At 43.8% G+C, this 17,352-nt stretch overlaps 1 protein-coding gene across 1 annotated transcript in view; it reads left to right on the top strand.

The window, feature by feature from the left end:
* Positions 1-11,805, top strand: part of znf804a (zinc finger protein 804A) — a 451,457-nt gene extending 439,652 nt beyond the window's left edge. The window contains exon 4 of the mRNA XM_070875827.1: positions 7,948-11,805. Coding sequence (XP_070731928.1) covers positions 7,948-11,482 — 3,535 coding nt within the window. The 3' untranslated portion in view covers positions 11,483-11,805. The remainder of the gene's footprint in view (positions 1-7,947) is intronic.
* Positions 11,806-17,352: the final 5,547 nt, after the last annotated feature.

The raw sequence follows: 17,352 nt of genomic DNA on the forward strand, positions 1-17,352 counted from the left end.
AGAATGGCAGGGAGTGACTAGTGGAGTGCCGCAGGGCTCAGTGCTGGGACTCCAGCTCTTTACAATATACATTAATGATTTGGATGAAGGAATTGAGTGTAATATCTCCAAGTTTGCAGATGACACTAAACTGGGTGGCAGTGTGAGCTGTGAGGGGGACACTAAGTGGCTGCAGGGTGATTTGGACAGGTTAGATGAGTGGGCAAATGCATGGCAGGTGCAGTATAATGTGGATAAATATGAGGTTATCCACTTTGGGGGCAAAAACGCGAAGACAGAATATTATCTGAATGGTGGCAGATTCGGAAATGGGAGGTGCAACGAGACCTGGGTGTCATGGTTCATCAGTCATTGAAAGTTGGCATACAGGTACAGCAGGCGTTAAATAAGGCAAATGGTATGTTGGCCTTCATAGCTAGGGGATTTGAGTATAGGAGCAAGGAGGTCTTACTGCAGTTGTACAGGGTCTTGGTGAGGCCTCACATTTAATATTGTGTTCAATTTTGGTCTCCTTGTCGGAGGAAGGACCTTCTTGCTATTGAGGGAGTGCAGCAAAGGTTCACCAGACTGATTCCCGGGATGGCCGGACTGACATATGAGGAGAGACTGGATCAACTGGGCCTTTATACATTGGAGTTTCGAAGGATGAGATGGGATCTCATAGAAACATACAAGATTCTGATGGGACGGGACAAGTTAGATGCCGGTAGATTGTTCCCGATGTTGGGGAAGTCCAGAACCAGGGGACACAGTCTTAGGATAAGGGGTAGGGCATTTTGGACTGAGATGAGGAGAAACTTCTTCACTCAGAGAGTTGTTAACCTGTGGAATTCCCTACCGCAGAGAGTTTATGATGCCAGTTCATTGGATATATTCAAGAGGGAGTTAGATATGGCCCTTACGGCTAAAGGGATCAAGGGGTATGGAGAGAAAGCAGGAAAGGGGTACTGAGGGAATGATGAGCCATAATCTTATTGAATGGTGGTGCAGGTTCAAAGGGCTGAATGGCCTACTCCTGCACCTATTTTCTATGTTTCTATGAAGCCCCCTACTATCAGCCACTGGGAAAGTTTTCGCTGCAGTTCTCCTCAATTGTCTTCTCCATGTGGCCGAGGAGCTCCTCCTGGAATCACAATGCGGATTTTGTCCCCGACGGGGCACAACAGACATGATCTTTGCAGCGCGCCAGTTGCAGGAAAAATGCAGGGAGCAGCGCCAGCCCTTATACATGGCCTTTTTCGATCTTACAAAGGCCTTTGATACTGTCAACCGTGAGGGTCTATGGAGCATCCTCCTCCATTTCGGATGCCCCCAAAAATTTGTCAACATCCTTCATCTGCTTCACGATGACATGCAGGCCGTGATCCTTACCAACGGATCCATTACAGACCCAATACACATCCGGACCGGGGTCAAACAGGGCTGCGTCATCGCTCCAACCCTCTCCTCAATCTTCCTCACCGCCATGCTCCACCTCAATAAGCTCCCCGCTGGAGTGGAACTAAACTACAGAACCAGTGGGAAGCTGTTTAACCTATGCCGCCTCCAGGCCAGGTCCAAGATCACCCCAACCTTTGTCGTTGAGCTGCAGTATGCGGACGACGCCTGCGTCTGCGCACATTCAGAGGCTGAACTCCAGGATATAGTCACTGTATTCGCTGAGTCATATGAAAGCATGGGCCTTACGCTTAACATCCGTAAGACAAAGGTCCTCTGCCAGCCTGTCACTGCCGCTCAGCACTGCCCTCCAATCATCAAGAACCACAGCGCGGCCTTGGACAACGTGGACCATTTCCCATATCTCGGGAGCCTCTGATCAACAAAGGCAGACATTGATGAGGAGATTCAACATCACCTCCAGTGGGCCAGTGCAGCCTTCGGCCATCTGAGGAAAAGAGTGTTTGAAGACCAGGCCCTCAAATCTACCACCAACTTCATGATCTACAGGGCTGTAGTAATACCCGCCCTCCTGTATGGATCTGAGGCATGGACGATGTATAGAAGGCACCTCAAAACGCTGGAGATATATCACCAACGATGTCTCCGCAAGATCCTGAAAATCCCCTGGGAGGACAGGCGCACCAACATCAGTGTCCTCAACCAGGCTAACATCCCCAGCATTGAAGCAGTAACCACACTCGATCAGCTTCATTGGGCAGGCCACATAGTTCGTATGCCAGATATGAGACTCCCTAATCAAATGCTTTATGCGGAGCTCCTTCATGGTAAATGAGCCAAAGGAAGACAGCGGAAACATTATAAGGACACCCTCAAAGCCTCCCTGGTAAAGTGCGACATCACCACTGACACCTGGGAGATCTTGGCCGAAGACCGCCCAAGGTGGAGAAAGTACATCCGGGAGGGCGTCGAGCTCTTCGAGTTCCAACACAAAGAGCATGAAGAGGCCAAGCGCAGGCAGCGGAAGGAGCGCGCGGCAAACCAGCCCCACCGACCCCTTCCCTCGACGAATGTCTGTCCCACCTGTAACAGGGTCTGTGGCTCTCATATCAGACTGTTCAGCCATCAAAGAACTCACTTTGGGAGTGGAAGCACGTCTTCCTCGATTCCGAGGGACTGCCTATGATCTTTCAGCCATGTCTCAGTAATAGCTATAATATCATAATCCCAAGTATCAATCTGTGTTCTCAGCTCATCTGCCTTATTTCCTATGCTCCGGTTCCCATTGGTAGCTGTGCCTTCTGGAATTCCCTCCCAGAACCTCTCTGCCTCTCTAACTCCCTCTCCTTCTTTAAGACTCTCCTTAAAACCTGTCTCTGACCAAGCTTTTTGCCATCTGTCCTAATATCTCCTTATGCAGCTCGGTGTCAAATTTTGTTTATTAATGCTCCTGTGATGGGCCTTGGGACGTTTAACTATGTTAAAGGTGCTATATAAATGCAAGTTGTTGTTAACACCAGCTTAACTCAGCCATTAAAATTAGAATGGGAATCAGATTTTAGCAATATTTTTGACAGGTGAATGGAGGAAATATCTAGAAATCTTTACATAATCTATTGGTTTATGCTGGTTTCACCAAATCCTCAAAAATGTGTTTAAAGTAAAGATGTTCATTCGTGATCAATATTGGAGAGGTGGAAATGAAGAGGTAGGTTTGGTCAATGTGTTCTTAATGCCTGGAACTTTCCCTGTTTTGCAACCAAGTCACAGGAATTATAGAGGACAAGGTGAAAGCAACGCTGTGTAATGTACAGGGAACAATAGACACAAAGATTTGACATCACTAAATCAAACTCATAAAATCCATGGTGCTAACAATCTACTGGCCAGCGATCCAATCAATTACAGATTTCACCCACTAGGAACCTCCACCCAGATGAATTTTCCAGAGTCACGGGACATTTCCTAACTAACCTACATTTGGCGGGCAGCTGAAAATCTAGAAGAGGGAACCCATTCAGGGGCATGAGTACTGGCATCCCCTGTTCCTCAGGTATAAATTTCTGCTGATTCCAGTAGCCCCTTACAAAGAGACCACATTGGAAAATTCGGCTCCTTTTCTGTCTCGATCCCAGCTTGAACCATTTGGTGGGTGTCACCTCCATCCCGGTTGGTGATATATGTGGTCTCACCAGATGTACCTCCGCTGACCATATGCCGGGTCCCATCAAAGCATTTAGAGCCTCCCACATTTGCTCCGCAACCCTTATGATGATGACCAAGTTTGGGATGGTTGAGGATTGGTTAGGTCACAATAGGTGAGCTCCATCAGGTGCCTGACTGGCGCCCACAGCTCGCCTGAATTATGGTGATGAGTCCTGAGGACAAATTTAGTTTTGTCCTTGGGCTTGTCCATTTTTGTCTGCCATTGCTGCATGCTACCAGAATCCTGGCACACCCAGCCTAGTCAATCCTGCAATGTTCAACATCTGGGGAATGGTACCAAAGTCAGGAGAGCTTTCACACAGACTAGTCAAGTAGTTATGTATCACACAGTCATGCCTATTAAATTGGAGCATCATGACTAGGTACACATCCTTGCCTACCAGTGATGTAATCACCTTGGAGAGGCGAAAAAACTGAGAAAGCACCTGGTATTTTATCTACCTTTTATAAGATGCAATCTTCTTCCCAATTATGAACTAGTCCAGAGCTCTCTTGAAGACATGCATTGAGGCTCCACTCACCACGTGAGCCAGTAACTTGTTCTATAGGTCTACTATCTTCTGGGAAAAGAAGAACTATCTAACATCTAACCTAGCCCTACCCTTATGTAGCTTATACATGACTTCTAATCTTCCCCAACCATTCTAATTGAAATAGCCTCCCAAGATAAACTCTAGGGTCTTGTACAAGGACAAGACAGTGTGCTTTGTTTTACATTAAATAGTTAAATTTATGCAACCTAATACCCTGTTTGCTTTGGCTATGACTTTACGGCATTGGTCATGAATCTTTAGAGAGTTATGAACATTAACGCCAAGATTCCTTTCTCGCTCAACTGATTTTAATTCGGTACCATGTAAGTATACTTGGGATTGATCTTGCCTAAGTGCATTACTCTGCACTTATATCTACATAGTTCCTCAGACGAACCAATATAGATGCATGTATCATTTTATAAAGAAGCAAGTTTATAAATCTATTTCTAACTATTTGAGACATGTATTTTACCCTTGACAACCACTTTCCACCGAGAATCATAGCATCATAGAATAGTACAGCACAGGAAGAGGTTATTCAGCCCATTAAGTCTGTGCCGGCTCTTTCGAAGAGCTCATCAAAAAACTCAATTAAGTTAGTCAAACACGATTTGCCCTATAGAGCACTTACAGAGCACCACTGCTAGTTCCTTCAACATTCTGATTATAAGGCCTGTCAGGTAGCATTTTGCTATACTATCTAACCTACCTAGGCCCCAAGTTTCCACATGATTTGCTCCTGATTTTTCAGAGCAACTGGTGTAGAAACATAGAAACATAGAAAATAGGTGCAGGAGTAGGCCATTCGGCCCTTCTAGCCTGCACCGCCATTCAATGAGTTCATGGCTGAACATTCAACTTCAGTACCCCATTCCTGCTTTCTCGCCATACCCCTTGATCCCCCTAGTAGTAAGGACCTCATCTAACTCCTTTTTGAATATATTTAGTGAATTGGCCTCAACAACTTTCTGTGGTAGAGAATTCCACAGGTTCACCACTCTCTGGGTGAAGAAGTTCCTCTGCATCTCGGTCCTAAATGGCTTACCCCTTATCCTTAGACTGTGACCTCTGGTTCTGGACTTCCCCAACATTGGGAACATTCTTCCTGCATCTAACCTGTCTAACCCCGTCAGAATTTTAAATGTTTCTATGAGGTCCCCTCTCATTCTTCTGAACTCCAGTGAATACAAGCCCAGTTGATCCAGTCTTTCTTGATAGGTCAGTCCCGCCATCCCGGGAATCAGTCTGGTGAACCTTCGCTGCACTCCCTCAATAGCAAGAATGTCCTTCCTCAGGTTAGGAGACCAAAACTGTACACAATACTCCAGGTGTGGCCTCACCAATGCCCTGTACAACTGTAGCAACACCTCCCTGCCACTGTACTCAAATCCCCTTGCTATGAAGGCCAACATGCCATTTGCTTTCTTAACCGCCTGCTGCACCTGCATGTCAACCTTCAATGACTGATGTACCATGACACCCAGGTCTCTTTGCACCTCCCCTTTTCCTAATCTGTCACCATTCAGATAATAGTCTGTCTCTCTGTTTTTACCACCAAAGTGGATAACCTTACATTTATCCACATTATACTTCATCTGCCATGCATTTGCCCACTCACCTAACCTATCCAAGTCGCTCTGCAGCCTCACAGCATCCTCCTCGCAGCTCACACTGCCACCCAACTTAGTGTCATCCGCAAATTTGGAGATACTACATTTAATCCCCTCATCTAAATCATTAATGTACAGTGTAAACAGCTGGGGCCCCAGCACAGAACCTTGCGGTACCCCACTAGTTACTGCCTGCCATTCTGAAAAGTACCCATTTACTCCTACTCTTTGCTTTCTGTCTGACAACCAGTTCTCAATCCATGTCAGCACACTACCCCCAATCCCATGTGCTCTAACTTTGCACATCAATCTCTTGTGTGGGACCTTGTCGAACGCCTTCTGAAAGTAGAACGGAGTATCTTAGAAATCGGAATTCTCGTCATTTAGTTTGCTCCAGTTCTAGTCAGTTAGAACAGTTTCACTTTGGAACAGAATTTTTTTTTCAAAAGGGGGCGTGTCCGGCCACTTACGCCTGTTTTCAAAGTTTCGTCAGTGAAAACTTACTCCAAACTAACTTAGAATGGAGTAAGTGAAGATTTTTGTGTGCTCGAAAAAATTTTGTCTACACTTTAGAAAATCAGGCGTAGGTTACAAATCAGGCGTAGGGAATGGTCGGGGAGGAGGGGTTTAAAGGGAAGTTTATAAACATTACAAATAAAGAGCCATCATCAAAAATAAATGATAAATACATCAATAAATCAACCAATAAATCAATCAAAAAAAATTAATAAGAAATAATTTTTTTTTTTAAATCAATAAATAAAACATTTTCTACTTACCGACTGCAGCACCGGGAGCCCTCCAACAGTGTGCTGGGATGCCCCCCCCTCCCCCCCCCCCAGTGTGTCTCTGTCAGTGTCTCTATCTCTCTGTCTGTCTGTGTGTGTCTCTCATTCTCTGTCTGTCAGTGTCTGTGTTTCTGACAGCGAGGAGTGGGGTAGAGCGAGAGAGAGGGGGAGGGATGGGGCGAAGGGGGAGGGGGGGAGAAGGGGATAAAGGGGAGATGGGGGGGAAGGAGATGAGGGGGGAAGGAGATGGGGGGAGGAGATTGTGGGGGTGGGGGAGGAGATTGTGGGGGGGGAGGAGATTGTGGGGGGGGAGGAGATTGCGGGGGGGAAGGAGAAGGGGGAGGGAGGCTGAATGGGCCGGGCCCGAGACTTCGGGCAGGGCCAGTCCCCAGCACCAGATTTACAGGTAGGTGCCGTTGAGTCGGGTCGGGGGGGCTGGTGGGAGGGAGGTCGGTTCGGTGCGGGTCGGGTTGGGGGGAGGGAGGGAGAGGGAGGTCAGGTCGGGGGGAGGGAGGTCAGGTCAGGGGAAGTGAGGTCAGGTCGGATCCAGTCCGGGGGCAGAGGGTGGGGGGAGCGGGAGTCGAGTCGGGGTCAGTGTCGGGTCCGGTCCGGAGGCGGGGACGGAGGGTGGGGGGGAAGCGGGAGTTGGGTCAGTGTCGGTGTTGGGTCCGGTCCGGAGGCGGGGGGGGGGGGAGCGGGAGTTGGGTCCGGGGGCGGGTGGGGAGCGGGAGTCAGGTCGGTGTCGGGTCCGGTCCGGGGCGGTGGGGGAGGGGGAAGCGGGAGTCAGGTCGGTGTCGGGTCCGGTCCGGAGGCGGGAAGTGGGAGTAGAGTCGGGTCGGGAGGAAGCAGGAGCTGGCCATGGGAGGAGTCTTATTCACACAGCCCCAGTGAGGCCATTTGGCCAGGGCTAGGGGCTGCGTGCTTCGGCCCCTCCCACACAGTTTTGGGCGCCTGGAGCTACTGAACATGCGCGCCCACTGTAGCGCGCATGTGCAGAGGTCCCAGCACTGTTTTCAGCGCAGGGACCTGGCTCCGCCCCCTACAGCTCCTGCTGCGCTGCGCCGAGGGCCAGAGGAGCTGCAGGGAGGTGGAGAATCTGGAGGTTTTTTTTAGGCGCACTTTGTGGCGCGAAAAACAGGCGTCCAGGTCGGGTCTGCGCCGCTCGAAACTTGGTCCCAAAAGAAACTAATGTATAGAAGGGAAGCACATGTTTTTACTTAGCATTTCAGAAATATAGCATAATTAGCCTAGTCCCTATAGAAAGAAATAAGGTTGCTTACATATTCTATTATGATTTTATTTTCTGTTGTTGGTTGAATTGACAGTAATGGTATATCTATATTTTGATCATGTGCAATATTTCACACTATCTTTTTTGTTGTGCTCTAGTGCCCCAGGGAGTGGCCCAATGTTCAAATCCACAACTATTGCGGTTAAAAATACCTCGGGGAAAAATCAGCAACATGCCAGCCTGGATTCCGGAAGAACAGACAGTAAATCAACAGATCCAGAAAGTGGTATCGCAGACAGCACGGAGGAAATCAGTAGAGGAAAGAACAAACTGTCCGCAGGCAATGCAACTGACATCTGGAAAGCTGAACATTGTAAGCTGGGAAAACAAACCTGCGGACAGAAAATAGGATTCTCCTTTTCCTTTCCCAAGAAAGTTCCTGTCAAATTGGAATCATCTGCAGCGGTTTTCTGTGAGAACAGCGAAGAAGGATCAAGCAAAAAGAATACAAGCCACAAACGTAAAATCAACTGTAATACTTATAATATTCTAACAAGTTCCGGAACAGAGATGGTTGTTGATTTGGATGTTAAGCCAGAAAGCAGTAAGCACCAGCAAGAAAACAATATCCACAGTAACACAGTGTCCTTGGTTAAACAGGGGTCACAGGATTTGGTAATGAAAGAGCACAACAACAGTGCAGTAGAAAGTAGTTTTTCTTCCTCTGTATCACAAGTTCAATGCAAGAATCAGCCAAAGCTTCCCTTTATAGTGTCTCTGCCATCAACAAAACAAGATACACTCCACAAGGTAGTAAACAAGGAAGAAAAACCTTCAGAAAATGATAGGTCAGAGTGTTTTGATCTTATGGAGGATAAAAATGGAGTTAATCTGATCTTAAGTAATGAAGCATTAAATTCACTGGTGGATGTTGAAACATGTGCAACAGCTAATGGATTAACTCAAGAGGATAATGTCACTAAAGAGTTCCTTCACAGTTTATCTAAGAATTGTTGCTCTGTACATGTTGAGACAGAAAGTGCAGACATACAAAATAATCCTTGCGCATGCAAAAGACCCAGTGCTCCTTTCTTTCCTGTTGTCAGTAAAGATGAATCGACTGTCCTTCAGTGGCCTTCAGAGATGTTGTGTTTTACGAACACACAGCCTTCAGTAACATTTTGTTGCAACCCTCTATATTTTGACTTTAGGTCATCCAGAGCTAAAGGCTGTGTGGAGGAGATTAAATCAGAAGCAAGTGATTTAAAGGCATCCCAAAGCTCATTGAAAGAACTAAGTCGACCTGATGTCAATACCAAAAGGGATATTCTAAGTAGCTTTTCTGAAATGAAAGCAGGTGGCTCTAGTCTCCATGTACAAGGTGCTATCAGTAGAGATGAGGTGTACTGTACTCTTCAAAAAAGTGTTTCTGAAAAGACACAGCATGAGCAAGTAGTTAGATTAAAGCCCCACTACAATGGGACTGGTCTAGAGGAATCCATTAAAGAGATGACATCTTATTGCAAGCCTAAAAAATGGAAAAAGCACAAAAAGTCTTACAAGCATTTAAAGCATAAGCAAAGGAAGAAAGAGACTGAAAAAGAAAGTTCTAAAAATTGGAAAGGAGAGAAAGAGCACAGTTGCATACATAAAAAAATGAACAGGAGAAAATTATCAGTGGAGTGGAAAAGTAGGAAAAAAATAGAGGTAGACGAAGGGTCTAGTAGTACAGGCACAAATGAATTGTCTGACGAAGAAAACACCACAGATACAGCTGAATGCAGACATGGGCAAGAAAAGGCAAGAAAAGAAAATTCAAAAGGATGCCCTGAACACTTTGAAGTTAAGTGTAATCAAAGTAACGAAGCCTCAGAAAAACTGGGTAAAATTCAGAAAAAAATTAATTGTGTCAATCGAAAAAGAGACAATTTGAAAAATAAACATAACAGAGTGTGTAATACAAGTAATGAAACGAGAAAGAAAAGAGAGAGCAGTGAGGACTATGGGGAACATGATGATTTTCTTTCAGATAGTGAGAGAAATGTCTGCAGACAATACAAGCAGTGTTCATTGTCCAGGAATTCTTCAAGAGACTGCCACTCATCATGTAACACATGTTCTTATCAAAGTAAGCAAAGAAGCAGAGGCAATGGCTACAACTCTTTCTCAGATATGGAATATTCTGATCAACAAAGTGATGAAAGACATTCCTGCCAGAACCATTCAGAGAAGAGAGGGTATGCATCTCTGAATGATAAGTCTGTCATAGTCTATCACAAGCGCAGTAGACATAGACATTCTTCATCACCAAATGAAGATCATAAACACAGCCCTAATTCTTCATATAGAAGTTGGAACCAAGTGGGTAGTTCCAACTCAGATTATAGCCACAATAGTAGAGAAGAATCTCGCCGACGAAAGCAACAATGTCAAGCTAGGCATAAGTTAAAGAGCAAATTATCAGAAAGAAAAAAGAGTAAATGTTTTTCACCAGATGAGTTGCAGCATTTCTACCCTTCGTGTCAAGAAAATCTCGCTGAAACTTCTGTACCAAATGCTGCAAGGCAAGATAAGCATATGATGAACATTTCTCATACTACTGTAGAGCAGGCAGAGGAAGACTGTAGTTCAGTATACAAACTGTCAACAGGAACATTTACAAAAGATTACCATTCAGAAATAAAAAAACATCTTTTGGACACAGGAGTGTCTAAAGTGGCAAATGATAGACATGAACTTGATGAACATACAAAAAATAGGTTTTCAGAAATGTGGATTAATCGCAAAGACCCTTCAGAGGATATCTTGTTTCCTGGACTTTCATTTGTCTTAAATGATGGTGCTGTGTTGCCACACAGTGAAATGGTACCGACTATGAAGAGTCTATCAGAGAGAGATGTAACTCATCTGAAACAGACAGACCCATATGGTGATAATATTAAAGATATCAATGCATCCCTAAATGAAGTATTTCTCTGTCATTATGAAACTGCACCTGACACACACGCAGAAAGAAAATCATGGCTTCAAGATAGTTCAAACATTCCGCACTGCAACACCCAGCAAGCTCTGCAGAATGAAGCAACAGCAATTATTGACAATCAACTTCAAAGTACTGAGCAAATGTACAAACCTTTCTCTCCACTCTCTCAAACAATATCATTCACACCAGAGGAAATTGAGAAATACAGGCAACTGCAGATTCAAGCTCAACAACACATAGAGCAACAGAGGCTGGTCAGCCAAGTGAAGACACCGTCACTTACTGCAACCGTTCCCATGCAGCAGCCGGTCGCTCGCCAGCAATCGGTGACGACCGCATCGATTACAACAATCCATCACACTATGCTCCAGCATCACGCTGCCACTCCAGCTGCAGTGACTGCAGGATCATTCATGCAACCTCACTTGCAGTCTGTTCCACATGCCCATCCTCTTCCACCACATTTAACTCACATTTCATTAACCCCCGGCATTTATCACGGAGGTCACCCCACTTTTCTAGCAGCTCCACAACTCCACATTGTTCCTGCCTGTGCTCTTCACCCAGGCCATTTTGCCCTCCATCCAATGCCAGCTGCTACATTGTTCCCCCCACTACTCACACTGCACACGCCTGCAATTCCACTCCACCATTTACTTCATTCCAATTTCACTACCCAAGATTTTCTGCACCTCGGTCATAATACGTAAAATATAAAATGAAATAAGTGTTTACCTAAATAGCCTGGAATCCAGGCCTGGATTTTCAATAAGTCTGTAAAATAATAATGGCATTACCTATTTTGGGTGTGCTTACAATCTTTTTACAAAGTAGTAGAGGGAATATTAAATATACCTTGTATGTAATGTGTCACACTAATCCCTTTTTGCATCTTATATTGTAAGTATTGGAATGTTCCCTTCTTGCTGCAGAAATTGCTATTATACTTGAAGACTACAGAGTATTAATGTTAATGTGCAGCTGGTAGTGTTTACAGTAATGTAAATAAATATCCATTTAAATTTAGTTCAAATGTACACACAAACCTTTTAAAATATATTAGGTATGGAATTTCTTTCTACTTTGTCGTAATTATTGGTTGTATCCTATGTTTTTTTATAAAGTGAATGCTGTGTGTATACCTGATGCACCTTGCCACTGCACTGAATTTTGTACTGCTAGATGTAACTGCGAGATCAAAATAGCTGTTTAAATTGGTATGCGCATACAGACACATGCACACAGGTATTTATGCAATCAATAATAATATAAATTCTGACAGTTATGTTTAAGTTGTATAGAAACATCGTCTGAGCCCAAGATTTTTTAGCATCTTATAACTTACTGCTATCCAGCTACCATAATGTTATCAAAGAATGCAAGGTGCAAACTTCTGTTATGTAACTAAAAGCAAGATATTGACAATGTGACTATTTCACAGTACAAAACCATGTTATTCACATACGATATGATTCCTTATCAATGTCACGGGAGATTTAATCCAGTAATATGAGAAGTCTGAGTCACAAGGTTATTGCACTTTTACGAGTATCTCCCTAAAATCCAATATTGCAACAAGCAGTAAAAACAACAATTAATATTGCACCTTTAATGTAATAAAATGTCTCAAGGAGCTTCACAGGAGCATTATCAACAAAAAACACAAAATTTAACACCAGGCCATATAAGGAGATGTCAGGGTAGATGACCAAAAGCTTGGCCAAAGAAGTAGGTTTTAAAGAGCATCTTAAAGGAGGAAAGAGAGGTAGAGAGGCAGAGAGATTTAGGGAGGGAGTTACAGAGCTTAGGACCTAGGCAGCTGAAGGCACGGCCGCCAGTGGTGGAGCAATTAAAATATAGGATGTTCAAGAGGCCAGAATAGGCGGAGCGCAGAGATCGCGGGAGATTATAGGGCTGGAGGAGATCAGTGAGATAGGGAGGAGCAAGGCCATGGAGGAATTTGAAAACAAGGATGAGAATTTTAAAATTGAGGCATTGCTTAACTCGGAGCCAACATTAGGTCAGCAAGCACAGGGTGATGGATGAACGGGACATGGTGCGAGGTAAGGCACTGGTGCAGAGTTTTGGATGACCTCACGTTTATGGAGGATAGAACTATGGAGACTGGCCAGGAGGGCATTGAAATAGTCAAGTCTAGAGGTAAAAAAAGCATGGATGAGGGTTTCGGCAGCAGATAAGCTGATGGAAGGGCGGAGAAGGGTGCTATTACGGCGGTGGAAATGACCAGACTTAGTGATAGAACAGATATGAGGTAGAAAGCTCAACTCTTGATCAAATATGACATCAAGGTTGTGAACTGACTGAATCAGCCTCAGACAGTTGTTAGGGAAAGGAGTGGTATCGGTTGTAAGGGAATTAAGTTTGTAGCATGAACTGAAGACAATGGCTTTGGTCTTCTTGATAGTTAATTGGAGGAAATTTCTGTTCATCCAGTGCTGGATGTCAGACAGGAATCTGACAGAATAGAGATGGTGGAGGGTTCGAGAGCAGTGGAGGAGAGGTAGAGCTGGGTATCATCAGTGTACATGTGAAAACTCACGTTGTGTCTCTGGATGATGTTATCGAGGGGAAGCATATCGGTGAGAAATAGGAGGGGACCAAGGATAGATTTTTGGGGGACATCAGAAGTGATGGTGCGGGAGTGGGAAGAGAAACCATTGCAGGTGATTCTATGGCTACAGCTGGAAAGATAGGAATGGAACCAGGCAAGTACAATCCCATCCAGCTGGACAATGGGGGAGAGGCATTGGAGCAGAATTTTGCAGTCAACCGTGTCAAAGGCTGCAGACAGGTCGCGAAGATCAAGAAGGGATAATTTACCTCTGTCGCAGTCAATTAGGATGCCACTTGTGACCTTGGTAAGAGCCATTTTGGCACTGTGATGGGGACAGAAACCTATTTGGAGGGGTTCAAACAAGGATTTCTTGGAAAGATGGGCACAGATTTAGGAGGCGACCACACATTCAAGGACTTTGGAGAATAATGGCAGGTTGGAGATGGGGCGATAGTTTGTAAGGATGGAGGGGTCACAGGTTGTTTTTTTGAGGAGAGGGATGCTGATGGCAGCTTTAAAGGAGAGGGGGACAATACCTCAGGAGAGAGAACCGTTAATAATATCAGCTAACATGGGAGCCAGAAAATGAAGCTGACTGGTCAGCAATTTAGTAGGAATAGTGTTGAGGGAGCAGGAGTTTGGTCTCATTGACAAAATGAGATTTGAAAGGACATGAGGGGAGGTAAGAGAAATATGCAAATTCAGGGTAGGGCAGAGGGGGAAACTGAGAGAAAGTTAGGCCCAGTGGGCTAGGGGACAGGAGGGAAGTAGCAGAGGCAGTTTAACAACATTCTCAATCCTTTTAACAAAAGAAGTCCATGAGCTCTTTGCATTTATTGTTGTATAATGTATAACCATCATATTTTATCAGTGCTACTGCTAAGATAGTTCTTCATCAAAATTGAAATAATTTCAGACATACGCAGTTTAATTTGCAATCAGCCTAGTCTATATTAGAAAGTTACCCTAATTCAGCATTAACTGGCACTAATTAAGTAGTCTTACTGTAAGACATCATAAATAGAGAGTATGTGTGGATAATGGCAGTGTTTTGGTATTGTGGTTAGAGGCTGTTTTTCTGAAGTGGTTGATGTACATCGTCGAGACCATGATCCACTGCATTATATCTTATCTATGTCATACCTGACCTGGGAGGCTTAAAGCTGTCATTGGGCATGAAATAGAAAAATGCTCCTTCTTTGAGCACTGTTACTCCACTTCCTAAAGAACACACATACATAAGAGCATTGTTTCTGAGGTTACAGCATTACTGACAGTGGAGCTAAGTTTTGTACATCAAAACAAACAGTTTAAGATTATTTCAATTCAACCTTTACAATGAATAAGATAGCATTTCGTCTTGTAAAAAGTGGATAATAGTTCTGGCCATCATCTTGTCACATGCTGTGAATTGTTCAGGCATGTAGTAATGTTCATTGTTGCATATAAATGAGGTCAGTAGCCAAAAGAACGTTACCCTTCCTATTTAATATAAAACAAATATTCTTCACTTCTTTACTAAATGCAGCTTTACACTTTCCCTAAGCTAATAAGGACACAATAAATTGTGTTTTGGGTAGTTAGTACTAAAATGCTTGGCCCAGCATCACTTTACTCCCAATAATGCTCACTGACAAAAACCCTTGTTACTCAGAATCATTTCTGGGCAAAGGTATCCATGTCATCCACTGTTCATATGACATAGTTAATTTCAGAAATTAGTATTCAATAGTATTTAGATATCATGATAGCAGAAGAAGGACCTCATTCTTCAAGCAATTACAGCATGGTTAATCATTATTACAGTTCTGACATATCTTACACCTGAGATCCTTTAGCCATAGTTTACTACATATACAGGTGGTAGCGTCAATACCTCTTCCTGTTTGGGATGTGAAAAATAAATAATATTCATGTATGATGTTCTTATTCCTCTGCAGCTAGCTAGTCCTGTTATTGTTTTACAGATGCTTTTCAATCCTGTTGAATATCTCAATGGTGTCTGGTATAATTTTTACAGTAACTCTGAGCTCCCTGCTTGTTCAATCCATTGTAACTCATGACATCATTTAGTGGCAGTTATGCTAGACTTGGGATTGCAACATCAACATTCAAACACATAAACAATCAAACAAAACATACTCCAGCAAAGCAGCAATCCTGCTACTCTTGCAGGGTGGCCAATGTCAATGTGTGCAGCTAAACAGACTGCATGCAGGCAACTCAAGGGACAATGGGCCCAAATTTGGCCAGTACAGAGGTGCGCCGCTTTTGTAGAACTCCAAGGGTGCCAAAAATCTTCGGGCTGAATTTGGCCATTCCCCAGCCTCTCCTTGATGGTGGCATAACGTGGCAACTGAATTCGGGGGTGGAGCCAGGTCCCGGCGCTGAAAACAATGCCGGGACCTCTGCACATGCGCGCTGGAGTGTGTGTGCATGCGCAGTAGCTCCTTACCCCCAGAATTTGAGAGTGTGTGCTGCAGGCTGTGTGGGAGGGTCCAAAGCACGCCACACCTATCCCTGGATGAATGGGTTCCCTCATCAGCGGCCCGCTGCCTTCCCGGGCTGTGTTTTGGTAGAACTTCTATTTTTTATTTGTTATTGATTGATTGATTGCTTATTACTTTGGTCTTGGTGCTTTAGGTGCAGGGTTCCTTCTATTTTTTATTTGTTAATTAATTGCTTATTACTTTTTGTGCTTTGTAAGTCTTGGTGCTAGGTGCAGGTCCTCTCAGCTTCCTTGCATTTTTTATTTGTTATTGAATGCTTATTTTTGTGCTTTGTTTAGTGCTTGGTGCTTTAGAATATACTTACCTGCACTGATTTCTTAACTCTCCGCAAGGGTTTTCTGGTGGCCACACACTCTGGCCTAAGTTAGTTTGGAGCAACTATTACCTGTCCAAACTGACTTAAATGGCCAAAACAGGCGTAGGTGACTGGTAACACCCTCTTTTGAAAAAAAAAATAAACTAAAATAAATCCTAACTAACTCACTTACACTGGCGCAAAATGAATGTGCAGAATGGGGATTTTTAAGATACTCCAGAAAAATCAAGTTGCTCCAAAAAAAAGGAGCAACTCCTGGCCAAATTTGAGCCCAATGACACTGCCTTCATCCCTCCAACTAGGTCCAACTGAGTTACAAGTGCACCAAAGAAAAGTGTTTGACGGAATTTTGAAGACTGCAGAAATCTCAATGTGCCGTGTACCATGCATCACTGAATGTGATCATTCAGATCCTAATGTGGGTTGGTTTAGAGTAAAGGATATAGTTTTAGAAAAAGTGTTTATGATTTCGAATGAATTGTCAGGGCAATCGTGAATTGCTGCAAGAATAGGAACTAAATGCAAAATAAGCTAGAGAACTAATGTGCTCACTACTAAGAATTAGAGGGGAGATGAGAAGAATATTTTACGCAGTGACTTGTCATGATCTGGAATGCACTGCCTAAAACGGTGGAGGAAGCAGATTAAATAGTAACTTTCAAAGGGAATTGGACATGTACTTGAAGGGGAAAAAATTGTAGGGCTGTAAGGATAGAGCAAGAGTGTGCGACTAATTGAATCACTCTTTCAAAGAGCCAGCACAAGCACGATGGGCCAAATGCTGTATGATTTTACGATAATTCTGAATTGGAGTTATTATGCACAGGTTGAAAATGTCTTTAAACACACATTTATTATTTTTTTTTTGTCCCGTTAATTCCTTTGTTAAGACAGTGAACTGGATGTATAATTTTATCATTTCACAATACTGAGCTCCCTGTTTGTTCAATCCATTGTAAATCATTACATTTTTTAATGGCAGAATATATTACCTAAATGTTGAGAAGTGGTGCGCCAATAAATTTTCACACCCACAACATTTTTCATTTAAAATTGACCATTTCATTAAAGGGCCTTTTTCACCACATTTTATTAATGTTATATCTATTGGCTCAGTGAATTAATACATCATCCTACTTGTGTGCCTGCTTACCCAAGGGGCTAATGACAGAGAATGAG

Source organism: Pristiophorus japonicus, chromosome 3 (assembly GCF_044704955.1).
Source record: "Pristiophorus japonicus isolate sPriJap1 chromosome 3, sPriJap1.hap1, whole genome shotgun sequence".
NCBI classification, from domain to species: domain Eukaryota; kingdom Metazoa; phylum Chordata; class Chondrichthyes; family Pristiophoridae; genus Pristiophorus; species Pristiophorus japonicus.